Raw genomic sequence first — 14,473 nt, 5'->3', positions numbered from 1 at the left:
TTCCTGCCCTGCAGGTAGGCGAGGAAGTTCGGAAGTGGTGTGTATAAAGTGCTTCCTATCTAGCCAGGCAGTCTTGAGTTTCAAGGCCTGTCTTGGCATTCAGGGACTGTGGAATGGTCTCAGCGTTGGAGCAGAGAGTGGCATTTGGTGCTTGGTGTCATCCTAACCCCCACAGTCCTGTAGTAGTTAGCTAGAGCTGCCATGACAAAAATACCACAGAGGAGTAGATAAGCGATAGAAATTGATTTTATCACAGTTCTAGAAATTGAAAGCCCACGTACTTTCCTCCTCTGTAAGAGGTCACAGCGTTTCCCATGAGCTCTCATATATGTGGTGGAGGGAGAAACAGAAGGAGCAGGTGCCACAGAAGTCTGAGTCACCCACTGGGTCACTGGTGCCCTGGGACTTGCTGGAGCCTGACCCCATACACAACTCTCCCTGGGATGCTGGAGGCTGCTGTGCACGACCCAGGTAACTCAGACGTCACCAGAACATGATGTGCCACTCAGGTCCCAAAGCCCTTGGTGTCCTGTGGTCCAGCATTCTGATTTCAGTAAGCCCAGGGATAAGCCAAGAGCTGCTTTCCCAATGAATGCTTACCTGCAGGAGGAGTCATGGTCTTTCTCTAGAACCTTCAGTTCTGCACCGTGAATCTTCTGGAGATTGTGAAAGGCTGCGTAAAATAATACACTGGATTTGTAACATACATGCTGTAACATTCATTCGTTTCTTTTTTTCTTTTTTTTTTTTTTTTTGAGATGGAATCTCACTCTGTCATCTAGGCTGGAATGCAGTGAGGCCATTTTGGCTCACTGCAATCTCCGCCTCCAAGGTTCAAGCAATTCTCCTGCCTCAGCCTCCCGAGTAGCTGGGACTACAGACACCCGCCATGATGCTTGGGTAATTTTTGTATTTTTGGTAGAGACAGGGTTTCACCCTATTGAGCTGGTCTCAAACTCCTGACCTCATGATCCGCCAGTCTTGGCCTCCCAAAGTGCTGGAATTAGAGGTGTGAGCCACCACACCCAGCTTCATTCTTTTTTTTTTTTTTTTTTTTTTTTTTGAGACGGAGTCTTGCTCTGTAGCCCGGGCTGGAGTGCAGTGGCGGGATCTCAGCTCACTGCAAGCTCCGCCTCCCGGGTTTGCGCCATTCTCCTGCCTCAGCCTCCGGAGTAGCTCGGACTACAGGCGCCCGCCACCTCGCCCGGCTAGTTTTTTGTATTTTTAGTAGAGACGGGGTTTCACTGTGTTAGCCAGGATGGTCTCGATCTCCTGACCTCGTGATCCGCCCGTCTCGGCCTCCCAAAGTGCTGGGATTACAGGCTTGAGCCACCGCGCCCGGCCTCATTAATTTCTTAATACTCAGTCCCTCTTCCAGGAGTCACTGAGAAAGATATTTTACAATTCTAAGTGGAATATTTTATTGGGAAGGACTGTGGTTTATTTCTGCGATAATTCTATTGTGGCTTAAACAGTTTGTTCTTTTATAATTTGGAGTATTCCCTCTACCGCCTATTGTTTACTTTTGACCTTTGTTTGATATTTAGGCTATGCAAATTTATCAACCCCTGATTTTACTTCTTCAAAGCCAGTATGAGGCTAGTCAAGCCTGATTTCCTCTTACAGGAACTAAGACTTTTGCCCCATGGTACTTGTGTAACCAGGTTACAAGATTTAAAAATCTATTGTAAGTGACAGTAATTAAAGACAAACAAAAAATCAAATGTGGGCTACTCTGGAAGAAGAAAGCATTGGAATGTAGATTTTATTTGTTTATTTGCAGAGACATGAACCAACTTATACTCGTTTAATTTCCACATTATTTATGGAGAGTCTAAAGTCAATTTCTGAGAACAGAAAACCAACTTGAAAAGCTGTTTAAATTCTATTAGTGGGATTTACAAAGGTACAAGCGTTAAGAAAAAGAGAGGAGAAAAGAGAAGAGAGAGGTAGAGAGAAATGAAAACGTGACACAAATGAGAGCCAGACAATGGAGATGGAGAAAAAGCCGTCGAGAGGGACAGAGGGTGCGGTGGAGGTCTGCAGAATCTAAAGATCCACCTCTCTTCTCCGGATGCTGACTTCTCACCTGATCCCAGAAACAGACTGAGCTTTAACTCTGACCACATAGTCCTCAGGATGACAGAGGGTGAGGCCACCTGCACCCCACCAACCTTCCACAGCCCCTCTGCATGGGCTCTGCCCAGCACCCTACACGTGCTCTGAGGCCTCTTATTGCAACAAATGACTTCCACGGACTTCGGTTCCCTCCACCACCTCTTTCTCCTCGGTCAAGCATCTTCAATGGTCTGGATACGTGTATTTGCTTCCATTTGTCGCCTTCCACTCACTCGTCCATGTCCACTTCCGTCTTCCCCTTTCTCTAACATTGCTTGTACTGAGGTCAGCAACATCCTCCTCTATTGCTAAACCTGCCAGGAACTCACAGGTTAGTTTTGCGTCCTTTGACACTGAGGGCCACTTCTTTTCCTGGAATAATCTCTGTGAGGTAAATATACATTTTTAAAAATTTTGTTTAGCCTGGTGCAAAAAGATAAAGAGACTCTCCTCTTTTCGCTCAGAGCATTTTCTATTCATTCATTTATTCACTCATTCATTGACAGAGTCTCCTTCTGTCACCCAGGCTGGAGTGCAGTGGTGCCATCCAAGATTACTGCAGCCTTAACCTCCTGGGCTCAAGCGATCCTCCCTCCTTAGCCTCCTGAGTAGCTGGGACTACACACACACCCCACCATGCCCAGCAAATTTATTATTATTTGTGTGTGTGTGGAGATAAAATCTTGCTATGTTGCCTAGGCTGGACTTTGAGACCTTTTTTTTTTTAGAAGAGGTGTAATTGAAAATCCTTTCTCTGCCCCGTGGAGATGTATGTAAAGTTTTCTAAAGCATACATAAGCCTCTTGCCTGCCTCACAACCCAGAACTGTCCTCCTCAAGGCCCTGGGAGCTCTCTCTTTGAAAGGCAGGCATCCGGGCAGAAAGCATCCCTGTCTCGCAGTTTCTGTGAGAAGGAAGGAACCTCAGTTCTGGGGGCATCTCACTCCCAGTTGCAAAATTACCTCCTGTCATAGATAAGAGAGGTTTGTTTTTCCTGTGGATAAAGCCAATTAACCACACAGAGAATCAACCCAGTTACTGGGTGAATTTAGGATGAATTATGTGTGACAAATGGTGCCGTCGAGTCCTCTCACCTGGGGACTAGTCACCATCTATCTGGAAACCATGTGTGTAACGGGTTGCACCTGCTTGACTGGATACAAAGGTGGAGTTTCTTTCTGTCTTTGTCATCTCTTAGCAAATTGCATCACATTTTGGCTTAATGGTTACTCAATCATAAGACAGGTTTCTTTTACTTCTACGGATGTGAGGGGGGTTTCTGGGCTGAGCAGAAATTTGTTTCTTAATTATATTTTTCCAGCACCCCACACCCAAGTTACTCCACCTTCTCTGAAGCTGCTTCCCCCAGGCTTTAACAGAGGCTGCTTCCCGGGATTCCTCCCAGGCCCTGCCTCTCCTGGTTCATCTGATCTCCCATCCTCAGGGTACCGTGGCTTCCCTCCCTTCCATGTGCTGATGCCTCTTGGATCTCTAACTCTAGGCAGAACCTGGCTTCTCAGTTCTTCAGCTCAAATACCCACCTTGGGACAGGCGTCTGCACCGGGACATCCTGCCGGGAACTCTCCTGGTGGAACACAGTGCATGTTCTCTGGCTGCCCTGCAGTTGTTAAATGCCACCAGTACACGCGGGGAATGTTCTGCTTCCCAAGGAGGAAGCCAGAAAGTTCATTTTCCCAGCACTCCTTACAGGAGGGACACGAACACGAGTCCAGGCTTTCCCCATCAGGTGCTCCCGTGAACAACTCAGGATCCCGAGCAGCACCAGGAAGCAGAGGGTGCATGGCACCGATTTTTGTTTTTATTTTTTGAGTGGGGATGGGGGACAGTGGTGCAGAAGCTTCTGGACTCCAGGGCCAGCCTCAGCAGTGCAGGGTGCAGGGTGTGGTTTCTGCCTCCTGCAGTAGCTGGAAGATCTTGACTGGAGCTGTCCTGCACCTGTGGTTTAATCCTTGCCCTGGGCCCTGTGGACTCCAAGCCGGCTTGATGAGTGCCCTTGGAGCTTGGTGACCTTCCTACCCTGTCCTTTAACCAGTCCCTTTTCTGCTTCTTGCTGGAGTGAGCCGGGCAGTTTTCTCTGAATCTGCTCCTGTCCTGGGTTCTCCTTTAAGGAGCGGTACCCTGGGCACCCGGCCCCTCAGCCAGATGCCCAGCAGATGTTCTCATGCTTCCACTTTCCTTACCCCTTCATGTCCGGTGGTCACTCCTTTCTGTGCCTTCCATATGCTACATCTCTCTCTGTTGCGTCCTGTCTTCTGCACCCTGTGGCCTCCATGTAAGTTTGCACCACCACCCATTCTTCCTTGGATGAATGCAGTGATCTCCCTGGATCTCCCTGTCTCCATGGGGGCCACCAGCATCCGAGCCAGCTTCTTCTCTGTGGCAGAGATGATCTTTTTCAGTCCTCCTCTGGCCATGCCCTCTCCTGCTCCTCTTTCCAGGGCTTCCAAGTCCCTGGGATGTGCTCCAGCTGCTAAGAGAGCCTCGAAGGTTGATGACGTGGCCTCCACAGTCCTCCCGAGCAGCTGCCCCACCTACTCTCATCCTTCAGCTCCATTATATTTCCTTTTTCTGTTTAATTTTTTGAATAGGTGTTGTATTTACATGGCTCAGAAATTTGCATCCGTGTGTATCCATATATGTGTGCAGGCACGAAGAGCCTGTCTCACCGGTGTTTCCTATGCACCCAGGTGCTAGCCCCATGCCAGCCACAGTGGCCAGCTATGCTCTTTGTGACCTGCAAAGCTTTCTACAGCTGTTTTATGAAAAGAATAGGAATTATTGTAAATTATGGTAAAATATATATAACATAGAATTCACCATCTTAACCACTTTTTTTTTTCTTTTCTTTTTTTTTTTTTTTTTTTTTTTGAGAAGCAGTCTCGCTCTGTCACCCAGGCTGGAATGCAATGGCACAGTCTCGGCTCACTGCAACCTCCGCCTCCCAGGTTCAAGAGATTCTCCTGCCTCAGCCTCCCAAGTAGCTGGGATTACAGGCACGTGCCACCAGGCCCGGCTAATTTTTGTATTTTTAGTAGAGACAGGGTTTCACCATGTTGGTGAAGGCCAGGCTGGTCTCAAACTCCTAACCTCAGGTGAGCCACCCGCCTTGGCCTCCCACAGTGCGGGGATTATAGGCTTGAGTCACTGCGCCCGGCCTAACCTCCTCATTTTCTAGATGAGGACACCGAAGCTTGGGGAGGAACAGGAATTGGTTCAGGCTAAGGAAGATCTGTCGATCTCTCTTGCACCAAAAAGGCAGAGCTGCCTTTCTCAAGGGGCTGTGTATTGGGGTGTTCTTGCACAGCTATAAAGAAATACCTGAGACTAGGTAATTTATAAGAAAAGAGGTTTATATACTACAAGGCTACAGTAACCAAAACAGCATGGTACTGGTACCAAAACAGAGATATAGACCAATGGAACAGAACAGAGTCCTCAGAAATACCACACATCTACAGCCATCTGATCTTTGACAAACCTGAGAGAAACAAGAAATAGGGAAAGGATTCCCTATTTAATAAATGGTGCTGGGAAAATTGGCTAGCCATAAGTAGAAAGCTGAAACTGGATCCTTTCCTTACTCCTTATACGAAAATTAATTCAAGATGGATTAGAGACTTAAATGTTAGACCTAATACCATAAAAACCCTAGAGGAAAACCTAGGTAGTGCCATTCAGGACATAGGCATGGGCAAAGACTTCATGTCTAAAACACCAAAAGCAACGGCAGCAGAAGCCAAAATTCACAAATGGGATCTAATTAAACTAAAGAGCTTCTGCACAGCAAAAGAAACTACCATCAGAGTGAACAGGCAACCTACAGAATGGGAGAACATTTTTGCAATCTACTCATCTGACAAAGGGCTAATATCTAGAGCCTACAAAGAACTCAAACAAATTTACAAGAAAAAAACAAACCACCCCATCAAAAAGTGGGCAAAGGATATGAACAGACATTTCTCAAGAGATTCATACAGCCAACAGACACATGAAAAAATGCTCATCATCACTGGCCATCAGAGAAATGCAAATCAAAACCACAATGAGATACCATCTCACACCAGTTAGAATGGCGATCATTAAAAAGTCAGGAAACAACAGGTGCTGGGGAGGATGTGGAGAAATAGGAACACACTGTTGGTGGGATTGTAAACTAGTTCAACCATTATGGAAAACAGTATGGCGATTCCTCAAGGATCTAGAACTAGATGTACCATATGACCCAGCCATCTCATTACTGGGTATATACCCAAAGGATTCTAAATCATGCTGCTATAAAGACACATGCACACGTATGTTGATTGCGGCACTATTCACAATGGCAAAGACTTGGAATCAACCCAAATGTCCATCAGTGACAGACTGGATTAAGAAAATGTGGCACATATACACCATGGAATACTATGCAGCCATAAAAATGGATGAGTTTGTGTCCTTTGTAGGGACATGGATGCAGCTGGAAACTATCATTCTTAGCAAACTATCACAAGAACAGAAAACCAAACACCGCATGTTCTCACTCATAGGTGGGAACTGAACAATGAGATCACTTGGACTCGGGAAGGGGAACATCACACACCGGGGCCTATCATGGGGAGGGGGGAGGGGGGAGGGGGGAGAGATTGCATTGGGAGTTATACCTGATGTAAATGACGAGTTGATGGGTGCTGACGAGTTGATGGGTGCAGCACACCAACATGGCACAAGTATACATATGTAACAAACCTGCACGTTATGCACATGTACCCTAGAACTTAAAGTATAATAATAATAAAAAGAAAAAAAAAAAAGAAAAGAGGTTTAATTGGCTCAAGGTTCTGCAGCTGTACAGGAAGCATGGTGCCAGAATCTCCTTCTGGGGAGGTCTCAGAGAGCTTTTACTGATGGCGAAAGGATGCAGGCCAGAGAAGGGGAGCAAGAGAGAGTAGGAAGGGGAGGTGCCACAAACTTCAACAACCAGATCTGGCAAGGACTCACTCACCACTGCAAGGACAGCACCAAGTCATGAAGGACCCGCCCCCATGACCCAAACACCTTCCACCAGGTTGCACCTCCAACACTGGGAATTACATTTCAACATGAGATTTGGGTGGGGGACAAATATCCAAACTATGTCACGGGGCAAGAGGAGGTCCCTGGAGCTGTTGAAGCAGAAATGGGGTGAAGAATAGAGGTGGAGAGCGCTTAGGCTTCCAAGGTCTCTTCTAAGTGTGAGATGGAGGGACTCTGTGACCAGGTCATCTGGAGAGTGACTCAACAAGGTGATTACTTTCCCAAGCATGAGCCCTCAAGGGTCAGACAGGGGCTGAAAACTGCCACACATTCTTCCCAGATCCTTTGACATGTGATCATTCAACGATAACAGTTCAAAGATAACAAAGGGATTGGAGCTTTACCAATCCCTTTCTTATTGTGGCATTTTCTCTATTAAAAATACTCATTGATACTGTAACTTACAGAATCAGTACCAATTCTGAAAGTATACAAAGCGTTGCCTTACTTTAAGGAAGGAGACCACTACTACTCCTGCTACTCTCCTCCCTCCACCTTGCCTAGTTCACAAGACAGGAGGAAAGTGAGAAACAAAAAGATAGAAAGAAACAGAAGTAAGGTAAATAGCCAGACAACCTTGGCACCACCGCCCGACCCCAGGAGTTAAAAAAAGTAATAATAATAACATCAACCCCTGACCTAAACTACTTGTGTTACCTGTAAATTCCAGACTATGTATGAAAAAGCACTGCAGGGCTGGGCACAGTTGGGAGGCCGAGGCGGGTGGATCATGAGGTCAGGAGATCGAGACCATCCTGGCTAACACGGTGAAACCCCATCTCTACTAAAAATACAAAAAAATTAGCCAGGCATGGTGTCAGGCGCCTGTAGTCCCAGCTACTCGGGAGGCTGAGGCAGGAGAATGGCGTGAACCTGGGAGATGGAGCTTGCAGTGAACCGAGATTGCACCACTGCACTCTAGCCTGGGTGACAGAGCGAGACTCTGTCTCAAAAAAAAAAAAAAAAAAGAGAAAAATCATTGCAAAACTTTCTGTTCTGTTAGCTGTTGCATGTAGCCCCCAGTCACGTTTCCCACACTTGCTCGATTTATCACGACCCTTTCACGTGGACCCCTTAAAGTTGTAAGCCTTTTAAAAGGCCAAGCATTGGCTGGGCGCAATGGCTCACACCTGTAATCCCAGCACTTTGGGAGGCCGAGGCAGGCAAATCACAAGGTTAGGAGATCCAGACTATCCTGGCTAATATGGTGAAACCCCATCTCTACTAAAAACACAAAAAATTAGCTGGGCGAGGTGGCGGGCACCTGTAGTCCCAGCTACTCGGGAGGTTGAGGCCGGAGAATGGCGTGAACTCGGGAGGCAGAGGCAGTAAGCCAAGTTTGCACCACTGCACTCCAGCCTGGGCGACAGAGCGAGATTCCATCAAAAAAAAAAGGCCAAGAATTTATTTTTCAGGGAGCTGGCTCTTAAGACGCAAGTCTGATGCTCCCAGCCAAATAAACCTCTTTATTCTTTAATCCAGTGTCTGAGGAGTTTTGTCTGCAGCTCGTCCTGCTACGACTTCATGTCACATCTGGAAAGCTTACATAGGCTGGGCATGGTGGCTCACGTCTGTAATCCCAGTACTTTGGAAGGCCGAGGCAGGCGTATCACCTGAGGTCAGGAGTTCACGACCAGCCTGGTCAACATGGCGAAACCCCGTCTCTACTAAAAATACAAAAATTAGCCGGGTGTGGTAGCAGGTGCCTGTAATCCCAGCTACTCAGGGGAGGCTGAGGCATGAGAATCGCTTGAACCTGGGAGAGGGAGGTTGCAGTGAGCTGAGATCGCGTCACTCTACTCCAGCCTGGGGGATAGAGAGACTCTGTCTCCAAAAAAAAATATACAAAAAATTAGCCAGGCGTGGTGACGCATGCCTGTAATCCCAGCTACCTGGGAGGCTGTGGTAGGAGAATCGCTTGAACCCGGGAGGAGGAGGTTGCAGGGAGCCGAAATTGCGCCATTGCACTCTAGCCTGGGCAAAAAGGGCAAAACTCCATCAAAAAGAAAAGAAAAAAGAGGAGGGGAGGGGAGGGGAAGGGAGGGGAAGGGAGGGGAGGGGAGAAGAAAAAGAAAAGAGAATGGAAGGTTACATACATGTGAAAGTGAACTGCCAGCCATGAGCAACAAATCCAAGTGACATGTCTTCTTCATGGTCCTGACACAGACACGTGGGTTCGACCTGACAGCAGCCTGTGCCGTCACAGCTACTGCTCATGCATGCATTCGGGGTGCCCAAAGTGACGCTGAAGGGGGCATTCCTGGATTCAGCCCTCCAGGAGACCACGAGGAGGCCCGTGCGATAGAATCAGAGGAAGACGCCTGGGCTGCGCAGGGGCCACTGTAAGTGAGGAGTGAAGAGGCCAAGCTGACTCCCAGCAGCCAGGGCCACTAAGGTGGGTGCCGAGGCAGAGGCCAGGCTGGGAACATGAGAGGCCGTTTGGGTGAGGAGATAAGTTCCGTGAGTGAGGGCCAAGGGTCTGACCTCCTAGTGTGGCTGGAGAAGCAGAGACAACTGAGCGCAAAAAGAGAAAAGGGCTAGGCGAGGCCATCTTGCAAAGCACAGCCCACTCTGCACTGCCTGCCTGAGGCTGCAAATACAGGCGGGCTCTTCCTGTCGGTTTGCCCGCCCTCACCTTCCGAGCATGCGCACCCTCCGAGATTGCCAGGAATTGACTTCTGTGTGGCCAATGAGGTGCCGTGTTCCTCCAGGTTCATCCAATGAATTTATCCGATGCTTTTGCGTCCACCAATGGGGTTTCGAGTGCTGTGTGGCCAGGCTGGCCCGGCCTTGGAGAGGCCTAGAAGAATGCCAAGCCCGGGGAGAGGGCATTCCGGCCCTCAACTTTGGCGTCGTGAGATTCTTGTGAGACGTCTGCCTGGAAGCCGGCGGAAACTTTGCTTCTTTAAAGAGAAAAAGAAGGCTAGGGACTCAGATTCCTGGATTCTGAGGAAAGAGAAGGCTGGGGACCCAGATCCTGGCTCTGAGGGGAATGAGGGTTGAGGGCCTGGGCTCCCGGGCCTGAGAGAGGAGGGGCCCAGAATGGCGTGTCCCGCGGGAAAAGGTGGTTGGAACCCAAACTCCTCGATTCCTACATAGGACGGGGCTGGGCTCTCAGAATCCCGGGTTCTGATGGGGCTGGGGCTGGGGACTGAGATTCTGGGTCCCTGAGAGAATGTAAGGGACCCCTGAGACTGAGGGAGAAGCGGCCTTCAGGGCCACACTCCTGATCCTGAAGTTGGAGGGCACTGGGTGGCGGGGCCTGAGAATAAAAACCATGAAAAACCGGGGCACGATAAACCTGTGAACTCGCTCCAGCTCTCAAGCCGATTAGGGACAGAACGACTTCAGAGGTCGTGGTCATATACACCATAAACCCCACTGTGAGGCCGGGCGCGGGGGCTCATGCCTGGAATCCCAGCACTTTGAGGGGCCGAGGCGGGCGGATCACCTGAGGTCAGGAGTTCAAGACCAGCCTGACCAGTATGGTGAAACCCCATCTCTACTAAAAATACAAAAAATTCACCGGGTGTGGTGGTGGGCACCTGTAATCCTGGCTACTTGGGAGGCTGAAGCTGGAGAATCGCTTGAACCCGGGAACAGAGGCAGTGAGCGGAGATTGCGCCACTGCACTCCAGCCTAGGCGACGGTGTAAGACTCCATCTCAAAAAAAAAAAAAAAAAAAAAAAAAACGCAGATTAAAACACCCCACCCTGAAGTCAGTACTTGCCAGGACCTAGATTTGATCTCATGCGCTCTGACTGAAAAGTTAGTTGCTTTCTCTCCATCAAATTCACAGATCCAGACCAGCTCCTCCCAAACCTCTCCAGAAGAAGCCATGGGAACCCCTCGTATCCAGCATTTGCTGATCCTCCTGGTCCTAGGACCCTCCCTCCTGACCTGTGCGTATAAGGGACGTAGGGGAGAGCAGTGTGTCACAGAAGGTGGACTGATGATGAAAAAGGAGCCACCTTGGCCCATGGAGAAGTGCTTACCCTCTTCTCGTTTTCTCCCCAGCGGGCCTAGAACTGTATTGTCAAAAGGGTCTGTCCATGACTGTGGAAGCGGATCCACCCAATATGTTTAACTGGACCACAGAGGAAGTTGAGACTTGTGACAAAGGGGCACTTTGCCAGGAAACCGTACTAATGATTAAAGCAGGTGAAATGAGATGGGGCAGTTGGGCTGGGTAGGAGGGAGGTGGATTATGTCCATGTTAATGCTTGTTCCCTTCGTCCAGGCCAATCCTGAGGGCCACCATCCATTTCCCCTCCTTCCTGTCACATAACAGGGACTGAGACAGCCATTTTGGCCATGAAGGGCTGCATCCCAGATGGGGAGGAGGCCATAACAATTGTCCAGCACTCTCCACACCCCGGCCTGATTGTGATCTCCTACAGTAACTACTGCGAGGATTCCTTCTGTAATGACAAAGACAGCCTGTCTCAGTTTTGGGAGTTCAGTGAGACCACAGGTACCCTGGAATGGGAGAGATAGGTACTAAGAGAAACTCCATAAAGAGCGTGTGCATGGCCTCCCTTTGCATTCTGACTTGGCTTAGCCTAAGTGGCCCATACCCCAAAGTACCTCACAGTTCAAGTAATTTTATTTTTCTGAATTGTTCACTGGGATCTAAACACTGCTCAGAGCAGAGAGACACCAGTGAAGGCTGGAGTATAAACTGGGTTTTGTGTTTATTAAGCAATAAGACAGGCCGGGTGAGGTGGATTGCCTGAGGTCAGGGATTCCAGACAGCCTGGCCAACATGGTGAAACCCTGCCTCTATTAAAAATACAAAAATTAGCTTGGCCTGGTGGCACACACCTGTAATCCCAACCACTCGGGAGGCTGAGGCAGGAGAATTGCTTGAACCCAGGAGGCAAAGGTTGCAGTGAGCCAATAGTGTGCCACTGCACTTCAGCCTGGGAGAGAGAGCAAGACTCCATCTAAAAAAAGAAAAAAGCAATAAGCATCGGTGTAGGTTTCTGAGCAGGGTGGTTTTATCAGTCTAACAAGTATTGGTTTCCCATTGCTGCATGAGAACAGCTCAGTTCCCCAATTAACAAGGCCTATAGTAACTTGGCCCTGCCTGTCTTTTCAGCTTCATTTCCCTCTCTTCCCTCTCTCATTTACTGTGTGTTTCTGGGGCTAATACTCAAAATGCTTAACAATGTAGATGGCACTGGCCAATCAAAATGGATGTTGGCCATAAAAAAAAAAAAAAAAAAATCAGCTCAAAGAAATAGCTGGGCCTACAAGCTGAGTATCAGCCCTGCAACTTCTCACAATTCCCTGAATCCACCCAGATGGCTCACACCACCTGACCTTTGCCCTTGCTGTCCCTTACTACCCCTCCCCACCCCATTTTCACATAGCTAACCCCTGTTCATCCTCCATGTCAACTCAGGTATCAGCTCTTTGAAAATATTTACCAAATTCTTTTAGGTAGTTGGATATTCCTCTATTCCTTTGTCATTATACCTTGAACACAGCAGCTACTGAGTTGATTACTCACATGTCTTTCTCCTAGACAGAGATGCTAGATGACAGGAACTATGTCCCTTTTATCTCTGTATCTTCACACCTCCGCAGAGGTTGGAAGTCAGATTGATGGAGATTTCACAGCAGAGAGCACCAGCTGGAGAAGGATGGGGAGGCTGCAGTAATGGGCCTTGATTAGAGTGGCATCTGCAGGAAAATCTTGGGGAAGACAAGGCAGCAAGGAGCAAGACCTCTGGAGGCAGGACCTGCCCTTAACTGTCTCTCTCGTTTCCCTCCAGCTTCCACCATGTCAACAACCCTCCATTGCCCAACCTGTGTGGCTTTGGGGACCTGTTTCAATGCTCCTTCTCTTCTCTGTCCCAATGGTACAACTCGATGCTATCAAGGAAAACTTGAGATCACTGGAGGTAAACTGAAATGAACATCTGATAGTTTCAGAGGCTGGAAGACCATTTGAGTGGATCCCAAGAGATTCTGACACTAAGCTCTCCAGGGATGAGGGGGGACTGGATTCTCCTCTGATGTCCTAAAACATCTCTGTCTCTCCCCATCCTTCTTTGTTCCATAGGTGGCATTGAGTCGTCTGTGGAGGTCAAAGGCTGTACAGCCACGATTGGCTGCAGGCTGATGTCTGGAATCTTAGCAGTAGGACCCATGTTTGTGAGGGAAGTGTGCCCACGTCAGCTTCTCACTCAACCTCGAAAGACTGAAAATGGGGCCACCTGTCTTCCCATTCCTGTTTGGGGGGTTACAGCTACTGTTGCCATTGCTGCTGCCATCAATTATTCACTTTTCCTAAAAAGGCAGTTCTGGGCCTGGGTCTGAGGACATCTTTTTTGACTGGGAGCCTTCTTACCATTGAGCTTCAACAAGTTGAGGAATAGGTGGGAATTTGAGGGAGAACAGAGAGATACTATGAATGTATTTGACATTTTTAATACAATTTCTGCTGTAATTTTTGTATGCAGTAGGCGTTACTAATAAACATTTCTGCTGTGATTTGTGTATGTTTCAACACTAGAAGTGGAATTTTAGTGCTGAAAGAGCCTTTAAAATTCATCTTCTCCAAACCACACATTCTCCAGATAGAGAACCTGAGATCTGGAAAACTTCAGTGAGTTTCTTACATTTAGCTATGGCCAGAGCCAAGGCAAGAAGTTAGGTATTTTGACATAAAGTCTGATTTTCCTTTCACTCTAATATGCTAACTCCTCTTGCTAGCTGGAGCAGTAACTAGCTTTAGCCTTCTCCAGAGCACTCCCAGCCCAATCTTAAGGCTGCTGTTTTGGGGTCCTAAAATTTCCCTAGGTGGTATGGCCAAATGAGAAAAATCGGACTCCAAATTCTCCAATTATGGGCCTTCAGTAGTGGCTCATACCTGTAATCCCAGCACTTTGAGAGGCAGAGGAGGGAGGATTGCATGAGCCCAGGGGTTTGAGACCAGCCTGGGCAACCTAGTGAGACCACATCTCTACAGAAAAATATAATCCAAAAATTGGCCTGGCATGGTGGCGCTTGCCTGTAGTCCCAGCTACTTGGGAGGTTGAAGTGGGATGATCACTTACGTCCACCAAAAGAGTCAAACTCTGTAAAATATTTGAAAAGATTTATTCTGAACCAAATGTGAGTGACCATGGTGTGTGACACAGCGCTCAGGAGACCCTGAAAACATGCCTAAGGTGGTCAGGGCACAGCCTAGTTTTATACCTTTTAGGAAGACATGAGGCAATCAAATACATGTAAGATATACATTGTTTCAGTCCAGAAAGGCAGGACAACTC

General features: G+C 48.1%; 1 protein-coding gene and 1 long non-coding RNA gene across 2 annotated transcripts; one reads left to right on the top strand and one right to left on the bottom strand.

Moving 5' to 3' along the window:
* Positions 1–225: 225 nt before the first annotated feature.
* LOC112613577 lies at positions 226–4,610 on the bottom strand. The gene is made up of 3 exons (XR_003116959.1): positions 3,659–4,610; positions 2,090–2,502; positions 226–673 (listed from the first exon to the last, which is right to left on the bottom strand). It is a non-coding gene; the product is annotated as an uncharacterized LOC112613577 (long non-coding RNA).
* Positions 4,611–10,992: 6,382 nt separating this feature from the next.
* TEX101 (testis expressed 101) lies at positions 10,993–13,491 on the top strand. The gene is given in 6 exon segments (XM_025368556.1): positions 10,993–11,092; positions 11,208–11,351; positions 11,482–11,664; positions 12,971–13,099; positions 13,261–13,436; positions 13,438–13,491. Coding segments are annotated over 6 exon segments (750 nt in total). The 5' UTR covers positions 10,993–11,028.
* The last annotated feature ends 982 nt before the right edge of the window (positions 13,492–14,473 follow it).

The sequence above is a fragment of the Theropithecus gelada genome, chromosome 19 (genome assembly GCF_003255815.1).
Source record: "Theropithecus gelada isolate Dixy chromosome 19, Tgel_1.0, whole genome shotgun sequence".
NCBI classification, from domain to species: Eukaryota; Metazoa; Chordata; class Mammalia; order Primates; family Cercopithecidae; genus Theropithecus; species Theropithecus gelada.
The sequence above is the reverse complement of the archived record's forward strand: the minus strand, read 5'-3'. Positions and strand labels throughout refer to the sequence as shown.